Source organism: Pelophylax lessonae (genome assembly GCF_965119305.1).
Source record: "Pelophylax lessonae genome assembly, chromosome: 7".
Classification (NCBI taxonomy): domain Eukaryota; kingdom Metazoa; phylum Chordata; class Amphibia; order Anura; family Ranidae; genus Pelophylax; species Pelophylax lessonae.
Window position 1 is genome coordinate 281,666,320 of NC_138774.1, and position 16,128 is coordinate 281,682,447.

Below are 16,128 nucleotides of genomic sequence, written 5' to 3' on the forward strand. Positions count from 1 at the left end.
AAATACTTGCAATGACTTTGTAATTGGATTGACAGGAAGAGTAAATCAATTTCCAGGTTCCACATAAAAAAAAAAAAAAAATTATTATTAAAATGAAATAAATGAAAACCCCATATCCAGATTCCTATACCCACAGTTGATCGAAAGGAAGAAAAAAAAAAATACAAGCATGGTCCAATTTGCTCCAGTGGAGATAAAATACTTGCAATGGCTTTATAACTGGATTGACAGGAAAACCAATGTCAATCAATTCCCAGGGTTCCACATAATTAAATATATGAATAAATAAATAAAATAAAGATATAACAAATAATAAAAAGAAAAAAGAAAACCCATATACAGAACCCTGTACCCACAGTTGATCAAAAGAAAGAAAGAAAAATTCTATAAAGCATTGTCCAATTTGCTCCAGTGGAGATAAAATACTTGCAATGTCTTTATAATTGGATTGACAGGAAGTGTAAACCAATTTCCAGGTTCCACATAAAAAAATAAAAAATAAAAAAATTAGTTAATTATTAAAATGGAATAAATGAAAACCCCATATGCAGATTCCTATAACTACAGTTGATCAAAAGGAAGACAAAAAAAAAAAAGGATTGTCCAATTTGCTCCAGCGGAGACGGAATATTTGCAATGTCTTTATAACTGGATTGACAGGAAAACAATGTAAACCAATTCCCAGGTTCCACATAAAAAAATAAAAATAAAAAAAAAATTAGTTAATTATTAAAATGGAATAAATGAAAACCCCATATGCAGATTCCTATACCCACAGTTGATCAAAAGGAAGACAAAAAAAAAAAAAGGATTGTCCAATTTGCTCCAGCGGAGACGGAATATTTGCAATGTCTTTATAACTGGATTGACAGGAAAAACAATGTAAACCAATTCCCAGGGTTCCACATTAATACATAAATAAACAGAAAACCTCCATATGCAGAATCCTATACCCACAGTTGATCAAGAGGAAGACAAAAAAAAAATAAAAATTCTACAAAGCATTATCCAATTTTCTCCAGTGGAGATAAAATCTTGCAATGACTTTATAACTGGATCAAAAGGGAAAAAAAAGCACAAATCGATTCCCGGGTGCCACATAAAATAAATATATTTAGAAAAATGAATAAATAAATGGAAACCCCTATATACAGAATCCTATAGCCACAGTGGATCAAGAGAAAGTCAATAAAAATAAAAACATTCTATAAAGCATCGTCCAATTTGCTCCAGCAGAGATAAATTGCTTGCAATGAGTTTATAACTGGATTGACAGGAAAAAAAATGTAAATCAATTCCAAGGGTTCCACATAAAATAAATAAAATAGAATAAATAAATAAAAAACCTCCATATGCAGAAACCTATACCCCCAGTTGATCAAGAGGAATGCAAAAAAAAAACCCCTATTGCTCCAGTGGTGATAACACACTTGTAATAGCTTTATACCTGAATTGAAAGGAGAAACAATGTTAATCAATTCCTGGGGCTCCAGGTAAAAGAAAAAAAAAATAGAATAAATAGTAAATCACTAATACAGAATTCTATACTCACAGCTGATACAGAGAAAGGCAAAAAAAAAAAAAAAACCCTGTTGCTTGAGCAGAGAGCAATAATTAACGGAGAGCAATGAAAAAAAAAAAATAATAATAATAAAATCAATCGAAAACCTCGAATACAGAATTTTGTTGACACACAGTTGATCAAGACGAAGGCAAAAAAAATACTATGAAGTCCAATTAGCTCCAGCGGAGGATATAAAATAATTGCTATGACTCAACCACTGGATCAGCAAGACAAACTGTGTAAATTAATTCATGGGTTACACATAAAATAAATATATAAAGAAAATTGAATAAATAAATAGAAAACCTTCATATAGAGAGTCCTATACCCACAGTTGATCAAGAGGAAGGAAAAAAAATCTACAACGAATGGTCCAATTCGCTCCAGTGGAGGTAAAATACTTGCAATGACTTTATACCTCGAATTGACAGGAAAAACAATGTTAATCAATTCTCAGGGTTCCACATAAAATACATGAACGAATAAAAAAAAAAAATAGAATGAATAAATAGAAAACTTCCATATGCAGAATCCTTTACCCATAGATGATTAAGAGGAAGGCAAAAAAAATCTGTATTGTTAAGAGATCAAATACTGTAGTCATTTTTATAACTGAATTGACAGATTAAATGATGTAAATCGATTCCCGGGGCTCCATGTAAAGTCCCGCTAAAAATCACTGATTGCTGCCATTACTTGAAAAAAAAAATAAATAAAAATTACATAAATCTTTCCCGTAGTTTTTAGACACGATAACTTTTGTGCAAACCAATCAAAATATGCTTATTGCGATTTTTTTTTTTTTTTTTTTTTTACCAAAAATATGTAGCAGAATACAAATTGGCCTAAAAGGATAAAAAAAATAGATTTTTAATTTTTTTTTTTTAAATTGTTATATAGCAGAAAGTGAAAAATATTGTTTTTTTTTTTTTTTCAGAATTGTCGCTCATTTTTTGTTTATAATGCAAGAAATAAAAATCGCACAGGTGATCAAATACCACCAAAATAAAAGCTCTATTTGTGGGCTAAAAAAGGACGTACATTTTATTTAGGTACAGAATCGCACGACCGCACAATTGTCAGTTAAAATAATGCAGTGCCGAATCGCAAAAAATGGCCTGGTCATTAAGGGGCAAATCCTTCCGGTCCGGGAGTGGTTAATAAGGTGTTCTGTGTTTATAGTTAGGATAATGTGTAATGTACTTTGTTTTAGCCTTGTTGCCAGCCAGTCTGGCCACCCAGGCTGGTTTAATTGCTGAGTTAATTAGCATGGTAATTAAATCGCATTCAGCTATTGGTTGCTAGAGGGGAAGTAGAATACTGTTTGTGTTGGTTGTTCCTTAGTTATGTTAATTCTATTTCTGTGTGCAATTTTATCTGCATACGATAATGTAATCAGGCTCACATGACCTGGTGGGGTATATATTCTGTGTGAGTTTGTTCAATAAAAGTTTCCATATCTCATACAAGCTATTGTCGGTTAGTCTTGTATGTATGTAGGGTGGCTAAAATATCTGATATCTATGTTCAAGACTAGAGGAAGCCGGATACTGACGGAAGCACATTGTGGGTCGGTTCCGTCACAGATATCCGTTTACTCGGTGTAAAATCATCATTCACATTATACAAAATAATTGGGGTAATTATTATTATTATTTTTTTTTTTTCAAATATTTTTTTTGAAAATTCAAAAGTGGGTTTATAAATTCAAATACATCATAGGCATATTTACAAAACTGTTATTACATGAATGAAAAATAGAGGGGAGATAAAAAATTCTCCCTCTCTTCTTTAACTAATCCACTGTGACATAATTTCTAATCGTAATCCAAAGGATAATAAACAACCATAATAATCTCTCCCACTTATCCCATTTAACTAACAAAAAAAAAAGAGAGAAAGAAGAAGGGGGAAAAAAAGAGAAGAGAACCAATGGCAACTATTTATTTATTTATTTATTTTAGTTCTTTTAAAATGTATGTTTCCCGTATTTTTTTTTTTTTTTTTTTCAAAAAGATTGACTATTATTCAAATATGTGTGACAAAATATTGCAACAATCGCCATTTTATTCTCCAGGGTCTCTGCTAAAATAAAATATACATATAATATTTAGGGGTTCTAAGTAATTTTCTTGCAAAAAATACTGATTTAAACATTTAAACCAAAAGTTCCAGAAAAGGCCTGATCTTCAAGTGCAAAATATCTACTGAGCTATATGGTCAGACTTTGTGGGGTTGATTAAATGAAGGCAAATAGGCTGTTCATGTTGCAAGGGAAGTTGCACTTTGCAAGGAATTTTTTCCCAGAGCTTAGTGGAAGTGGTGAAGTTTCCCTTTGCAGAAAATACTAAATCACGTGCAAGAAAAATAGAATAAAACAGCATTTTTGCTTGTACATGACTGGATAATGGAAGCCGGCAAAGCTGCACCTCATTCACTAAGTTCCGGGGACATTTTCCTTACAAAGGTCTGTTTGCCCACTGCATGCCTTTGTATTACCTGTCAACCCTTCTTGTTTTTTTCTGTTGTGTAACATTGTCTCTGTTCAATACACAGCTCCAAACCCTCCCACCATTCGTGAGGAACTCTGCACCGCGTCTCATGATACAATCACAGTGCACTGGATGTCCGATGACGAATTTAGCGTTGGTTCCTATGAGCTGCAATACACCATCTATACCGGGCAAGCCAACTTCATCAGTAAGATTCCACTTTTCCATTAGATATATGTTTGATGTGTTCAGCATAATTTATGAATATGTTATGGACCTCAAAAGCTCAGCGTGTATTTTATTGTCCTATCTTGTTGTAATGCTATACCTAAGAGCAAGTCAATGAACGAGTGGAAAAGTCAACTAATCTAGTCAACTAATGGGGGGGGGGGGGTAACTAACAATGGGCAAATCAACTAATGAGGGGGCAGAGCAACTAACGATAGAGCAAATCAGCTGACGAGCGGGCAGGTCAAATAATGAGGGAGCAAGTCAAGTGACGAGAGGGAAAGTCAACTGACGAGAGGGAAAGTCAACTGACGAGTGGGAAAGTCAGCTGACGAGTGGGAAAGTCAGCTGACGAGTGGGAAAGTCAGCTGACGAGAGGGAAAGTCAACTGACGAGAGGGAAAGTCAACTGACGAGAGGGAAAGTCCATTGACGAGAGGGAAAGTCCATTGACGAGAGGGAAAGTCCATTGACGAGAGGGAAAGTCCATTGACGAGAGGGAAAGTCCATTGACGAGAGGGAAAGTCCATTGACGAGAGGGAAAGTCCATTGACGAGAGGGAAAGTCCATTGACGAGAGGGAAAGTCCATTGACGAGAGAGAAAGTCCATTGACGAGAGAGAAAGTCCATTGACGAGAGAGAAAGTCCATTGACGAGAGAGAAAGTCAATGAATGAGGGGGGAAGCCAATGGTTTTCGCGTTGGCTCCTATGAGCTGCAATACACCGTTTATATTGGGCAAGCCAACTTCATCAGTAAGATTCTACTTTTCCATTAGATATAAGTTTGATCTGTTTAGCATAATTTATGAATATGTTATGGACCTCAAAAGCTCCGCGTGTATTTTATTGTCCTATAATGTTGTAATGCTTTACATCGGTGCAAGTCAATGAATGAAAGAGAAAGTCAGCTAACGAGGGGGAAAGTTAACTAATAAATGGGCAAACCAGCTAACGAGGGGGCGGGTCAACTAATGAAAGGGGGCAGGTCAACTAATGAAAGGGGGCAGGTCACCTAATGATGGGTCAAGTCAACTAACGAGAGGGAAAGTCCACCAACGAGAGGGAAAGTCCACCAACGAGAGGGAAAGTCCACCAACGAGAGGGAAAGTCCACCAACGAGAGGGAAAGTCCACCAACGAGAGGGAAAGTCCACCAACGAGAGGGAAAGTCCACCAACGAGAGGGAAAGTCCACCAACGAGAGGGAAAGACCGCCAACGAGAGGGAAAGACCGCTAACGAGAGGGAATGTCCGCTAACGTGAGGGAACGTCCACTAACGTGAGGGAACGTCTACAATTTATGGGCATAGTCAACTATTGATGGGCAAAGTCAGTTAATGAGGGGGAGGAAGTCAACTGACAATGGAGCATGTAAACCAACGAGGGGGCAAGTCAACTAACAAGGGTGCTTCAACTTTTTACACGTTGCACTGGTGATATTATCGTTTCACATTTTACAGTAATTTATAAACACTTGTATATGAGCACAATTGCATTTATACAGACTCTACGTATGTCACATCACAGGCAGATCAGACCTGTTAGTGTATCCAATATGTGGCATTCTCTGTGAATCGATGCTGCAATTATAGTAGAATTATCTGCAAAAAGGTGTCCGATAATATTAAGAGGCAAAATAATATATTCAAACACTAGCAGCGCTAAATAAACAAACTGAAGAATAAAATCCAAAGTCCTTAAATGGGTATTTCCAGGTCATGTGGTAGGTTAGTTAGACACAATCCTTTATCCCAGGGAGGGTGTGAGGGGTCCTGGCCGTAGCACCTGATTTCCACCACCACTTTGTGCTCCCCCCCTATTCTTAAAACTCACCAGAGGATGGTGAATCAAGATCCTTCAAGGAATTCCACCACTAGATTCCAGCATTGGACACTGGACCACTTTTCCTCTATTAGCTGTACAATATCCATACACACTGCAAGCTCGGCCCCGATATTGTACAGCTAATAGAGGAAAAGTGGTCCAGTGTCCAATGCTGGAATCTAGTGGTGGAATTCCTTGAAGGATCTTGATTCACCATCCTCTGGTGAGTTTTAAGAATAGGGGGGGAGCACAAAGTGGTGGTGGAAATCAGGTGCTACGGCCAGGACCCCTCACACCCTCCCTGGGATAAAGGATTGTGTCTAACTAACCTACCACATGACCTGGAAATACCCATTTAAGGACTTTGGATTTTATTCTTCAGTTTGTTTATTTAGCGCTGCTAGTGTTTGAATATATTATTTTGCCTCTTAATATTATCGGACACCTTTTTGCAGTTGATCATTTCTTTTATAGCAGCTGCTTTGACGTCAAGTCAGTATTATTGATTTTATTCTTGTGCCTTCTTATTTATTTTAGCGCAGGGTGAGTGTATTTATAGGATTTTAATTTTCATATATATATCACTCCTTATTGTTTATAGTAGAATTATGTTCCTGTTCCAGAATTGCACTCAGCTTAGCATTGATGACTGAGCCTGAATTTCGCAGAACTAGACAACCTGGTGTGAATAGCTACAAATTGCACTGAGAGGTGTGAAGTGATCTTAATTGATTTTCATATAAGATGCCTTCTTGAAAGTGCGAGATCCTGCGAATATTTTACAACAGTGTGAACTGTATTTCATTTTGATTGTCAGAACATCGGTTCATTTACTGCCATGTGGTGTGTGTGGGTATATATATTTATATATACGTATATATATATATATATATATATATATAGATATATATATATATATGAAAAAGAAATATATATAAAAAGAAAATGTAATTTTTATTTTTAAGTGTATATGTGTGTATATATATATATATATATATATATATATATATATATATATATGTATATATATATATATATATATATATATATATATATATAGCAAAAGATACGCTTAAGTGACCATCTCAAGCCATTTTTTTTTCATGGTAGAGTGGAAAGATTTAAATCTGCCCCCAGCCTTCCCTTTAGCCTTGCATAATTGGGCTAAACTAAGCTGGGTAATGAAAACAGAAAGTTTTAATTTAAATATATTTTATATATTACTAGTTTATTATTATATTACTAGTTCATTATTGTTACATTTGTATTATTATTTTTGGTATTTATTATTGCTTTATTATTATTATGATCAATAGTGAAATAGTAATTAAAAATAACAACAATAATAATATTATTGGTAAATTATTATATAAAATGATTGTTGCATTATTATTAGTTATTATTTTCATTATTATGAGTTTTTTGAACCAAGGACAGCAATATATAAGCAGATTAAGCTTTAGGTTTCCCTGGAGATGGGTTTTAAGCCCTGATGAAGAGAGTACTATTAAGCCCTGAAACACAAAATATAGTCCTGATCTGCTGGCATTGCATAGAGGGAGCACAGAGATTAATGATGTCATTGGGTCTAAATTAGGTTGGGTAATGAATTTAAATAAATAGTTTTTTTCATTATTATTACTTTTTATGTTATTTTCTGTATTTATTATTGCTTTATTTAATTAGTATTATTATTAACTTAACATATACTTATACTAACACTTATATATATATATATTTTTTTTTTTGATGCCTGAGTTTTATTTTGCTCGCCCTTGCACCCTTCATTGTATTATTATGTTCTGCATGGCAGCTAGTTAATACAACTGTGGACTTTATTTTACTTTCAGTTTACATCACTGTTGCCTATGTTTAGGCTCCCTCCCTTTTTTTTCTTCTGTTGTACCTCATTGCAAAAATCTTTCTAATAAAAACGATTGAAATTAAAAATAATAGCAATAATATTACTGGTAAAATATTATTATTTTTATTATTAATATTATTATTATTATTATTTATTTTAATAATAATATAATATTAATAATAATAATATTATTATTATATAATAATAATAATAATTAATAATATAATATTATATTATTATTTTTACTATATAAAATTATTTATTATTACATTATTATTTACCTATTTTGAAATTGATATTTAATTTATTATTACAATATTATTTACCTATTTTAAAATTATTATTTCATTATGATGAGGTTGGATGGACCAGGAAGGCAAAATATAAGCAGATTAAGTTTAAAAGTGATTATAAGCGTTCACCCTGTAAAACAACCCATTCAGTTTACAATAGAAATGAAAGGTAAAACATTTGTGTATTGATATAAAAAAAGGAAAAAACTATTATAAAAAAAATGTTTTTCCCTTTTTTACAAGTGATCACATATCCTGGGGAGAGGAGAAGTAACAACACACTGATGTTACTAGTGAATGGCTGTGCTGGTGGGGGTGTGATCATTGGAGGAGAGCTGGTAAAGCTAGAGAACTGACCACATGTGCTCTCCTGCTTAGTGTGGTCAGTTTTTAATAGGAAAGCAGAGGGAATGGCAGGAACACCAGGGATGTCACTTCCGGTTTCAGATGCACCATTTCCTGGCCACAGCCATCTTGGCTGTGTGCTTATGGTCATTGTCCTGTTGGAAGATGAACCTTTGCCCCAGTTTAAGGTCCAGAGTGCTCTAGAGCAGGTTTTCATCAAGGATGTCTCTGTAAGTTTGCTGCATTCATCTTTTCCTCAATTCTGACTCGTATCCCTGCCTCTAAGAAACATCCCCACAGCATGATGCAGCCACCACCATGCTTCACAGTAGGGATGGTATTGGCCAGGTGATGAGAAGTGCCTGGTATCCTCCAGACATGACGCTTGCCATTCAGGCCAAATAGTTCAATCTTTGTTTCATCAGACCAGGGAATTTTGTTTCTCATGGTCTGAGAGTCCTTCAGGTGTCTTTTGACAAACTCCAGGTGGGCTGTCCTGTGCCTTTCACTAAGGAGTGGCTTCCATTATGGCCACTCTACCATACAGGCCTGATTGGTGGAGGGCTGCAGACATGGTTGTTCTTCTGGAAGGTTCTCCTCTCTCCACAAAGAAATGCTGGAGCTCTCTCAAAGTGACCATCGGGTTCTTGGCCACCTCCCTAAGTAAGGCTCTTCCAGTGGCGGCCTGTCCATTGGGGCGCTGCCCCCCCTATCCATGCATCCTATCCAATCTACATGCAGGGCGCCGGGCGCATGGATTCCAATGGGGGATTTTTTCTTTTTTGAAGCACGTGATAAGAGCCAGAGGCTCTAATAGGCTTCAAAAAAGGGTGGGCTTGGGGCGCAAAGCACTGCGCCCTGAGCCCACCCAATTGTATGACAATAGCGAATTAATATTCGCTATTATCCCACTGATTTTCCTCCCAGACAATCAGGAAGCGGGTCGTGAGACCCCTTTCCTGATTGGCTGAAAAGAGAAGCGATTTCACTGCCCATTGGCCAGGAAGAGTGAGGAGATGTACGACTGGAGGAGACTCACAGCTGCTCGGGGAAGGAGCAGGTAAGGATGCTGGCTGTCCGGCTGGGCAGCCAGCTGTCCGTCCCGGGAGGGGGGGGTAGATTTGACTGCTGGCCGGACGGGGGGGGGTTTGGTTTTGCTTCCCCCCCCCCCTCCCAAATTTTCACTCACCAACCGCCACTGGGCTCTTCTCCCCCAATCGCTCAGTTTGGCCCGGCGGCCCGCTCTAGGAAGAGGAGTCCTGATGGTTCCAAACCTTCTATTTACGGATGATGGAGGCCACTGTGCTCATTGGGACCTTCAATGCTGCAGAAATGTTTCTGTATCCTTCCCCAGATCCGTGCCTCCATACAATCCTGTCTCAGGGGTCTAAAGACAATTCCTTGGACTTCAGGGCTTGGTTTGTGCTCTGACATGCACTGTTAACTGTGGTACCTTATATAGATAGGTGTGTGCCTTTCCAAATCATGTCCAATCAACTGAATTTACCACGGGTGGACTTGTGGAAACATCTCAAGGATGATCACCTGAGCCTAATTTTCAGTGTCATGGCAAAGGCTGTGAATACTTATGTACATGTGATTTTTTTTTTCTTTTTAATAAATTTGCAAGGATTTCAAACAAACTCCTTTCACGTTGTGATTATGGGGGATCGTTTGTAGAATTTTGAGGAAAATTACGAATTTATTCAATTTTGAAATAAGGCTGTAACATAGCAAAATGTGGAAAGTGAAGCGCTGAGAATATTTTACGGATGCACCGTAAATACTTTTAGAATTCATAACCAATATTGGTGCGTTCCTGTTTCCCCACGCCTTGTGAACTGACTATATAGGCTTACTGTAAAGTCTGATAAAATCTCCTTTAATGCCCGTGGTATATATCGGTTTATTTTCTTTTAAAGGAACAAAAAAGGTCATCTTTACGTAGAGCCGGAGGATAAGCGGATTTTGTTTTCCTCGCCTTCTATTGCCATAGGATATTAGACTCTGTATAAGCCTTATGTTGTGCTGGAAAGGTTTCCTTAATAGAAATAGATTTCTTTTGACCCGAGATCCCTGACAAGTAATTGTTTTGAAATGGTTCTGTCCGATTTAATTATCTGCACCACAGTGAGCAAACCTGGTGGGTAAGAATTGGACGGGAGGAATGATTCACAAATCTCAAGTGTCAGAAGTTGGTGTGTTAAACAACTTTGAACCAGTTGACCTCCCAACCGCTAATTTGGCTGCGGTGTCCGTATTTACGGTGATGAGGAATATTACAAGTGGAGGTGAGCCAGGTGATTGGCTTGATTCGGAATCCCTTTGGGTTTGGCTGATTTCTGGCCAGAGGATTGCTGCAGAATGCAGCTTGTCCACATTTGTTTGAAAATACTGAGAAATGGTTAAAAAGGAAGTAAAGTCTGTCATTTTCTTTTTTCCCCTTACCTGAAAAGTAAAGGCATAATATGCTAGCATGCATCGCATACTAGCACATTATGTGACACCTCCAAACAAAACCCTCGTTATTAGGGATCGACCGATTATCGGCAAAGCCAATATATAGGGGGCTGATATGCACTTTCCCCGATATATCGGAATCGGACCCTGAGGTTACCGATATTGCCGATATTTCAGGGAAGTGCTGTACCGGAGTGATGCCTGCAGCTCGAGGCATCACCCCGGTATCGGCGTCCATAGCCGACAGTCGGCTGTCTTGTAATGGCAACCGATGCAGCTGAGAAGCTGCTCAGCTGTCATTACAATGAGTGGGAGGGGACGTCCACCCCCCTCCCACATCCTTCCGCAGCTCGCCCGGGTCTCCCGTCCCACCATGAGACCCGGGCAACCAGCCTGCACGGCCGCCGAAGACCCGATCAAAGCCGAATTCGGCTCTGATCGGGTCTCCATGCAAAAACCCGGAAGTGATGTCACTCATGAAAATATAAGTATCCATACAGTATATCATTTGACCACAATAAACCTATTAATTCTTTACCAATCGGCATGCCTACAATATTGCATACTAACTTGAACCTTCAGCTCCCTCCACATATTTTCTGTGGGAATAAGGTCTGGAGACTGGTTAGGCCACTCCAGGACCCTAATGTGCTTCTTCTTGAGCCACTCCTTTGTTGCTTTGGCCGTGTGTTTTGGGTCATTGTCATGCTGGAATACCCATTCACGACCCCTTTTCAATGCCCTGGCTGAGGGAAGGAGGTTCTCACCCAAGATTTGAAGTTACATGGCCCCATCCATCGTCCCTTTGATGCGGTGAAGTTGTCCTGTCCCCTTAGCAGAAAAACTCCCCCAAAGCATAATGTTTCCACCTCCATGTTTGATGGTGGGGATGGTTTTCTTGGGGTCATGGGCAGCATTCCTCCTCCTCTAAACATGGCGAGTTGAGGACCACAACACTTCCACCCAGTTCTCCTCTGAATCATTCAGATGTTCCTTAACAATCTTCAGATGGGCCTGTACATGTGCTTTTTTGAGTAGGGGGACCTTGCGGGCACTGCAGGATTTTATTGTGTTACCAATTGTTTTCTTGGTGACTATGGTCCCAGCTGCCATCCCTTCTTCACCGCCTGCAGTTGGGTTTTGTTAAGTGGATGGCATTTAATGGTTTAATTCCATGTATACCACCCTGGCCTCTGCCAGGTAAAGGGGAAGCGATGACCGTTTTACTCCCCCAAACCTCAAGTGTGAATGAGCCTTAGATGTGATTTTTATTTTTCCTGTAGTTTCATCCCCCAGTTTATACAGTGGATGTATAAAAGAATTTCTCCCTTATCACGTTTTGTTGCTTTGCAGCCCAAAATGAGGACAGACACAGTTTTCGTTTTATCCAGCTGTATTTTCTCAGTGCAGCTTAGAACATCCAAGTGAAAGATATAACACCAGCATGTTAGAACAAAAAAAAAAAAAACAGAATCACTGAGTTGGAAAAAGGACCCCCCCCCCTTTTTTTCCTCCTTCAACCAATGTGTGCTTATTTTTGCTGTGTGCTTTGGGCCATTGTTATGTTTGAAGGTAAACCTTCTTCCCAATGACAACTTTCTGGCAGAGGGTAGCAGATTGTCTTTAAGAATTTAACGGGATTTTGCCCCATCCATTTTTCCTTCTATCCTGACAAGTGCTCCAGTCCCTGCTGCAGAGAAAAACCCCCATAACAGGATATTACCAACTCCATGCTTTACTGTAGGAATGGTGTTTTTTGGATGGTGAGCAGTATTGAATTGAATTTCAGCCAGACCTATAGTTTGGTGTTGAGGCCAAATCATTAGTCTCATCTGACCATAACTCCTTTTTCCACGTGGCCTCAGAATCTTCAAGGTGCGTTTTGGCAAAGCTCAGTCGTGACTGCATGGGGCCTTTCTTGAGGAGCGCCTTTTTTCTTGCAACCCTCGCATACGAGCCACGTTTGTGAAGAATTTGTGATATTGTCACATGCACACAATGACCACTCTTTGGTAGGCTTCACAATTGCTGTAGGCCTCTTGGCAGCCTCTCTAAACCAGTTTCCTCCTGGCTCTTTCATCCAGTTTGGAGCGACGTTCCGATCCAGGAAGGGTCTCTGTTGTACCAAATACCTTCCACTTCTTCATAGACGTCACTGTGCTTCTAGGTATTGATAAAGCCTATGAAATTTTTTTGTATCCATCTCTTGACTTGTGCCTGTCCACAAGTTTATCCCGGAAATCCCGGTGACAATGCTTTGCCACACATAGGTAATTGTTTGCTTCAGTTGCAATATGCAGGGAATGAAATGCTCCAGGGAATCCCTTTTAATGCTGAGCCAATCAAAATGACCACAGCTAATCACAGTTGAAAGTCAAATGGCTTTGTGGGCCATTGAGAACGTGATTAGCTACACCTGATTGAGTTTACAAGTCATTATTTAGGAGGAGTGATCCTTTTTCCAACTCAGTGATTCTGATTTTGAATTATTTTTTTCTGACATTGTGTTATATCTTTCACTAGAAAGTTATAAGTTGCACTAAGTACAGCTGTATAAAACAAAAACGGTGCCTGTCTTCATTTCTGACTGCAAAGCAACAAAATGGGATTATTTTAAAGGGGATTGATTCTTGTATACATCCACTGTATAAACTGAGGGATAAAACTATGGGAAAAATAAAAATCACATCTAGGGTTCGTTCATGCTTGTGGTTGGGGGTAGTAAAACATTGTGGTTTTACCGCCCCCTCCCTCATCGCTTCCCCTTTACCTGGCAGAGGCCAGGGTGACATACATGGAATTATACCCCTAATAATAAAGCATGAAACCTGCGTTCCATGGGTAATACCATCCACTTAATGTAACTCAACTGCAGGCGGTGAGGAAGGTATGGCAGCTGGGACCATTGTCACCAGGAAAACAATTAGTAACACAATGAAATCCTGCAGCGCCTGCAAGGTCCCCTTACTTAAGAAAGCACATGTAAAGGTCCTTCTGAAGTGTGCTAATAAACATCTGAATGATTCAGAGGAGAACTGGGTGAAAGTGTTGTGGCCAGATGAGACCAAAATCGAGCTCTTTGGCATCAACTCAACTAGTCATGTTTAGAGGAGGAGGAATGTTGCCTATGACCCCAAGAACACCATCCCCACCTTCAAACATGGAGGTGGAAACATTATGCATTGGGGTTGTTTTTCTGCTAAGGTGAAAGGACAACTTCACTGCATCAAAGAGACGATGGGGGGGGGGGGGGGGGCCATGTAACTTCAAATCTTGGGTGAGAACCTCCTTCCCTGAGCCAGGGCATGGAAAATGGGTTGTGGATGGGTCTTCCAGCATGACAATGACCCAAAACATACGGTCAGGGCAATAAATGAGTGTCTCAAGAAGAAGCACATTAAGGTCCTGGAGTGGCCTGGTCTCCAGACCTTAATACCACAGAAAATATGTGAAGCTCAGGCTCAGGTTTCTTGAAGGATTATCCTCCCAATTCAGCCCACCGTTTTATCTGTGTTTGCCATCCCTGATCTGCATCATTATATCGGACATACAGGGCCGGAGAAGAAAGGAAACATCTGCAGAAAACGGGAAGGAGAGGGATTTGTATATTAATGTGTACGTTGATGTGTGTATGTGTGTTCGCGGTACGGCTGTGAAGGGAAGGGCTGGAGGGGAAGATGAAGACGTGTGATATAAAGACGTGCGTGTGATGTTTGAGAAGACGAGGGAATAGCACTGTGGGGGGAAGGACAGGAGACGTGTGTGTGAGACAGATGTGATAGCTGAAACAAGAGAAAGGGAGGAGAGGCTGACGGGAAGACGGACGTGTGACTAGAAAGAGAAGAGGGACAGAAATGAATGCCGCAGGAGAGAAACCAAATACAGGAGGACAGCAGAGAGCGAAGAGGAAAATGCGATCCTGTGCTAGGAATGGAAATGTATGACTGTGAGCCTTGGCAATAAACACTGCAGCATGAGACATTGTTGTTTGACACATATTTTTTAAAAAGTATTGGGATGCCTGCCTTTACATGCACATGAAATTTAATGGCATCCCAGTCTTAGTCTGTAGGGTTCAATATTGAGTTGGCCCACCCTTTGCAGCTATAACAGCTTCAACTCTTCTGGGAAGGCTGTCCACAAGGTTTAAGAGTGTGTCTATGGGAATGTTTGACCATTCTTCCAGAGGCACATTAGTGAGGTCAGGCACTGATGTAAACCTTGAAGGCCTGGCTCGCAGTCTCCACTCTAAATCATCCCAAAGGTGTTCTATCGGGTTGAGGTCAGAAATCTGTGCAGGCCAGTCAAGTTCCTCCACCCCAAACTCGCTCATCCATGTCTTTATGGACCTTTCTTTGTGCTTTGCTGGTAGTCATGTTGGAATAGGAAGGGGCCATCCCAAAACTGCTCCCACAAAGTTGGGTGCATGAAATTGTCCAAAATGTCTTGGTATGCTGATGCCTTAAGAGTTCACTTCATTGGAACTAAGGGGCCAAGCCCAACCCCAGGAAAACAACTCCACACCATAATCCCCCCATTCCAACAAATGATTTGGACCAGTGCAGAAAGCAAGGTCCATAAAGACATGGACGAGCGAGTTTGGGGTAGAGAAACTTGGCTGGCCCCTGATCCCAACCTGATAGAACACCTTTGGGATGAATTAGAGTGGAGAATGCAAGCCAGGCCTTCTCACCCAACATCAGTGCCTGACCTCACAAATGTTCTTCTGGAAGAATGGTCAAACATTCCCATAGACACTCCTAAACCTTGTGGACAGCCTTCCCAGAAGAGTTGAAGCTGTTATAGCTGCAAAGGGTGGGCCAACTCAATATTGAACCTTACGGACTAAAGCTGGGATGCCAATAAATTTCATGTGTGTGTGTAAAGGCAGGTGTCCCAATACTTTAGACAATATAGTGTATATGGCAGTCTTTCAAAACCTTTAAATCATTTTCAGGTCTCGGGGAGCCTTTGTTAAAAAAGATGATACCCACAGTCCTGGTATATGATCAGTAAGAATGAGATAAACTAATATTGGTCAAAAGAATAAAGAATGTGGC

General features: G+C 39.5%; 1 protein-coding gene across 1 annotated transcript in view; it reads left to right on the forward strand.

Annotated features, from left to right (window-relative positions):
• Positions 1 to 16,128, forward strand: part of MID2 (midline 2) — a 349,455-nt gene that overhangs the window by 195,090 nt on the left and 138,237 nt on the right. Inside the window, exon 6 of the mRNA XM_082263055.1 lies at positions 4,121 to 4,264. Within this exon, the coding sequence (XP_082119181.1) occupies positions 4,121 to 4,264 (144 nt within the window). The remainder of the gene's footprint in view (positions 1 to 4,120; positions 4,265 to 16,128) is intronic.